Source organism: Anticarsia gemmatalis, chromosome 3, assembly GCF_050436995.1.
Source record: "Anticarsia gemmatalis isolate Benzon Research Colony breed Stoneville strain chromosome 3, ilAntGemm2 primary, whole genome shotgun sequence".
In the NCBI taxonomy this organism is placed as follows: Eukaryota; Metazoa; Arthropoda; class Insecta; order Lepidoptera; family Erebidae; genus Anticarsia; species Anticarsia gemmatalis.
The window spans coordinates 7052332-7057533 of NC_134747.1; the positions used below are offsets into that span (position 1 = coordinate 7052332).

The window sequence follows — 5202 nt, forward strand, 5'->3', positions numbered from 1 at the left end:
CCGGTTACCGTTTATTAGTATTATTGAATTAGTTATCCGTTAGTCGGGATCGTGAGATTTTCAAGTAGCCGATCTCACACCATCATAGTCCGAGTGACTCTAATCTATTTGTGTACCAATAAATTTAACTCAGTTTTCAAGTAGCATGAACCTTACTATCTTAGACAAATTATGCATAAACCGTAAAGTATGTTTTCCTACTGCATTTAGCGGAGGTGTAGATACACCCACTTTTGGTTAGTTATGTCGGATTAGGTCAGGGGTCAGGCGTCGACTAGGTATTTTGTGCTTGATATTGTAAGATCCCAGTTACTACATGGCTTACTTCGAAATTAGCATCGTTGTTAAAAAAAGCTGAATCAGTGATGTAGTAGTAAACATAATATTACATAATGTTACTTCCTATAATTTTAACTTAGTAAGTGGTATTGAATGAACACGTTTGTCTGCATATACCTGTATAGATGTTGACTTATAATTTAATGCTGATGCTGCATTCCTTACAAAACAACACGTACGACGCGACAGAGTTACAACTAAACGTATAGAGGTCCAATCGTTTCATAAGGCAAGTGTATGGGAGATATGCTAACTATACTATTTCCGCGTAATGGTAGATATTGATAAGGAATATTCTTATGTAACTGTGTGTCGCAAAACGTAAAAGGAAGACGAATCGTAACAGGAAGGAGGACAAGGTCAGAGAACACGATAACTTAGCCCCGTGTCAAACAATTAATAATACCTGGTACCCATGTGTCATCGGTTTCATGTAACATACCTTTTACGCTAAGTAGGTCGCCATCATCCGTACCTACATTATGTTTTTGATTACCGATGCTTTCTGATCGTGTTACATTTATCTGTAAACCCTAAATGACGTATCAAAGTGCGTTCTTTGTTTGATAGCATGTACGTTAAGGATCGCAGTGACAAACTGAATTTAAGTTTTCCCATAAAAACAAAATTAGAAGGCTTACAATTATTTTAAATAACAATATAGCTACCTACATATGATTATGTAGACGTGAAAAAATGCTTAACGGGAAATTCTTGTACCTTATCTCAGGTTTTAATTATCTAACGGTATTTATCTTAGTATATCTATAGAAAGCAAGTAAATATTTAAATCATGGCTAAGTACCTATAATCTATATGCAATTGAAATGATTGCGAAGTTAGTTTTAGTATCAACACGAAACGGTGAAAAGGAATATTTTTATAGGTGACATACATGACATATAAAAATAGAACAGCTATAAATTATAGCATGCAAGTATAAATACCAAAATAAGTAATAAGTAATAGTAAGTATGAACATAAGGAACCAGTAGAAGAGGTCAAATAAATACTTTTTTCCTTAAATTATATTATTAACCTCAAAAACGATAAAAAAGTTCGGTTTCATCCATTTTTCAAAAATGTATGTTGAGTTTTCCCTACTGCTACGTTTCTTCATAGACAATTTCAAATGGTCTTCCATTTGTATTGTGTCTGTATGTGTGTGTATTGAATGAAATTAATAATTTTAAACAGTTGCTATTTAAAAATTAGTTTACTTTTGGCTTTGTAAATTCACGTATTAAACGGCTATGGTTATTTGTGAAAAACTTGGTCCAGCTGTTTCTGATGTCGTCAAGTTAAATTTACAATAGACGGAGCTGAACAAAGGTATCAGAGCCATTTCAAAAAAACGGCATTGGTTCAGTTCAAAGGTGCTTAACCCCAAGATTTGTGCAAAAAATCATTTGATTCGCAGCGAGAGCATACGGACCGGTGCGGTGCTGAAGCTGGGCATATCGCACTGAGAGGCAGCGGTTCCGCCGGGTGCGGAGGCGCAGGTGCCGCCGCCGCCCCGCGCCGCGCCGCGCCGCCATTGGCCGCGGCCCCGCGCCCTCCGCCGATTGGGTATGGCGCACGTGCGAGGCCTACCCGACGCCACCTGGCCGTGCCGCTGACGGGGAGCGCTTTATAAGCGCGCAACCTTCCCTCACCGCACCACTCGAGCTCAGGACGCCGACGAGTGCACGTACACGTCTGTCGCGTCCCGAACACGACACTGTTGCCGCGATATCGACGATACCTTGTGATGATTGGATTGTTACGACTACAGTGAACTTGTGATACGTTCTAAGAACTTATTTTCGAAGACTTTTCTTGTGTGTTTGTGAAAATTGTGCAAGATGCTCGTGGAGGACTCTCAGACGACTCGTGCTTTGATGACGAAGAAGTACGCACATTGTCCGCTGAAGAAGCGGCCGGTGTTAGTGCGGGAGGAGCGGCCGGCGACGCCGCCCACTACGCCGCCTCACCCCGCCCACCTCGCCACGCGACTTTACTACGATTATCATTGTAAGTACCGTTTATTAACAAATATTAATTTACAAGTACCTCACAACTTCACGCCGTAAAAAAATATTTCAAGGTGTGTGGATATATTTAACGTGACAAACACAAGTACTTAGATTTTTTTGTTCCAATAGTCTACTAGTACCTATGTAATTTATAAGAAAAATCTTATATTCAAGAACGATTTTAAAAAACGTATAGCTTCTAATATTTCACGTGTAACGAGTATTCATATTAACGATATTTTTTTAATTGTCTACAGGTGACACAGAAAACGATGAACCCCAAAATCTCAGTACTAAACCTGAAGACTTGTCTAAGACTGGTAATTACCCCAGCAAGGCTTCATCTCCTGTTGCCACTGCAGCGGTGAAAATGGAACCTCGCGAGTGGCCTCAACAACTGGAATACTTGGCTGCGTGTCGCGCAAGACTGGAACCTGCGCCAGCAGAACTAGCGCGCCCTACCCCACAATACGCTTACTTGCCTACACTGTATGCGCCGTACCCTCTAGAAGAACTGTACCCGGCAGCACCTTCACTATCGCCACCAGCGCACCCGCAGATGTACCCGCACTACTCGCCCGCGTCGCCGCCCTCGTCGTGCTCGCCGCCGCCGTGCCCGGAAGACCTGCGCTCCCCGGGCTCTGTCTCATCGGATTCGGGAATATCCGTATCAGCACCGCGCCGCCCTCGCTACCAGTGTCCTGACTGTGCCAAATCCTACTCTACATATTCTGGCCTATCGAAGCACCAACAATATCATTGCGCAGCGGCGGAGGGAAGCCTCGCTCGCAAGTCGTTCAGCTGCAAGTACTGCGCCAAGGTATACACGTCCCTCGGTGCTCTCAAGATGCATATTCGAACTCACACACTGCCGTGCAAATGTCACCTGTGCGGCAAAGCTTTCTCGAGACCATGGCTGTTGCAGGGCCATATTCGTACACACACCGGTGAAAAGCCGTTTTCTTGCCACCATTGTCGCCGCGCCTTCGCCGACAGGTCGAACTTGCGCGCCCACCTCCAAACTCATTCTGATGTTAAAAAGTACTCTTGCTCGGGCTGCGGCAAAACATTCTCACGTATGTCACTGCTGAGCAAGCACTTGGAAGGAGGCTGTGGAGTCCCCGGTGCCTCGCCCTACGAGTACAGAGCCGAGGCTCTCCCGGCGTCGCACTCCCACCAGGCCCTTCCTCCGCCCGCCACCGTTCACGCCTATTAGTAAGACTGAGCCCTGCAGCATCCCCGATCTCGTTTCTAGATGTAAATTGTTTAAATATAAGCGTTAGCCTTTCGGCATTCTAGTTTTATAATATTTAAAATTAAATTATTTTTGTAAATGTTTCAAAATCTCAGCTGCGTGTAAATTCTATTTTAATGTTACATGTTTAGGGGACCAATGTAAATGTAGACTTCTAGATATAAGTTAGAATAATTAGTTTTAAGGTTTAATTTGGTCGTGTTTACCGCGACTTCGCTAGTCATATGGCATTTGCCAAGTGTCATACACTTATTAAAAATATATTTGTATCCTAAGCCATGTACAAAGTGCCTTAAGTATAAATGATTAATATATTCTCAACAAAGTATAACAATATGCTACTATTTAATGTAAGTATTATACAAAGATAATACTTCTCAATGAGGCTATAACTAAGCCGATTTTCAAATCGCGTTCCTTTCTGTTACCTCCATGCGCAGAAAATTAAACATTTCATAAATCAAAGCCTGTTGTATTCTTTTATATGAACCTATTTTCATCGCAAGCCGGCAAAAAAGCAAGTAAAAAGACAAGTATAAAGGAGAACTCCTTAGTCTAGTTTACGAACACAATCAAATTTGAACAGCACTTCAATATAATTTGAGCACACTTTAAATTCTGGGGCTAGTTAATTATCATCAGAATAAACAATAAAATTACCCTGAGAGAAATGTACTTGTACAAACGATTTTTCGTCGCAGTTAAAAACTAATACTAATTAAGTTTTCGTAAGCCGATTAGAAAAAAGTACAAAAACCTATTCTAACATGATTATTACGCGTAAAAAAGAAAAACAGCTTCACCTAACAGAAAGTCATTAGTACGCAATGTTTTAATACAAACAGAGTTGTATCGCGTCTAGTTCGGACGCAATTTGTGGTTCGGTAAGTGGTTATTTAGCGGCAGCGAGTTTATCTGCGAGACAATAGCGGAGAACACCGGGGCACCGGTCTGATGTGGGTCGACCGCCGACCGCCGACTCGAGCATTAGACGGTGGGCGCCATACCGACGGTCACCCGGCCACGAGGTCAACCCGGGGCCCTCACCCGGCTCTGCCTTCCTGATACCTAATTAATGGAAATATCTTAATTTATTACCTCAACTACAATAAACTTCCAACTTATTACGGAAATCTTAATCCGTTCTTGTATTTGTTCAGAATAAACGACAACTTCCCGTTGCGATCATGCAAACGTAGCGCTGCTTAGCAGGGATGAACTGCTCCTACTGGACTTTTGTTCATTTTTAAATGTATAAATAGTGCTCAACACATTAACTGTTGTCTGCCTCACAATAGTAAATAGAATCTTAAAATAGAAATAGTCACTGTACTTCCGTCTTTGTAATGTGATACAAATAACAATACAGAAAGGTCATGTCATTTACATTTTCACAATGAGCTTTATGAAATATTTGTTAAAACCTCTACTTCTTTACGTTCTGTTTTATTACTATCTACAACAAGGCAGGTAAGTACGTGTTTACTTTCTTACTTTACGAAGAATTATTAAACGATGCGATAGTTCTAAACCAACACATTTAAATAAAACTTTATTAAATATTTCCAAGATATCTCTGATTATCTTTAGTTG

The 5202-nt window shown here is 41.3% G+C and overlaps 1 protein-coding gene across 1 annotated transcript; it reads left to right on the forward strand.

The window, feature by feature from the left end:
• The first annotated feature begins 1984 nt into the window (after positions 1–1984).
• On the forward strand, positions 1985–4074 carry LOC142987395 (uncharacterized). The gene is made up of 2 exons (XM_076136123.1): positions 1985–2352; positions 2612–4074. Exons 1-2 carry the CDS (start codon positions 2184–2186, stop codon positions 3568–3570), a joined length of 1128 nt encoding a protein of 375 aa, XP_075992238.1. The 5' UTR covers positions 1985–2183; the 3' UTR covers positions 3571–4074.
• The last annotated feature ends 1128 nt before the right edge of the window (positions 4075–5202 follow it).

Coding starts and splice junctions, on each gene's coding strand:
- LOC142987395 (XM_076136123.1), top strand. CDS start 2,184: ATGCTCGTGGAGGACTCTCAGACGACTCGTGCTTTGATGACGAAGAAG. Junction 2,353..2,611: donor ACTTTACTACGATTATCATT/GTAAGTACCGTT, acceptor AATTGTCTACAG/GTGACACAGAAAACGATGAA.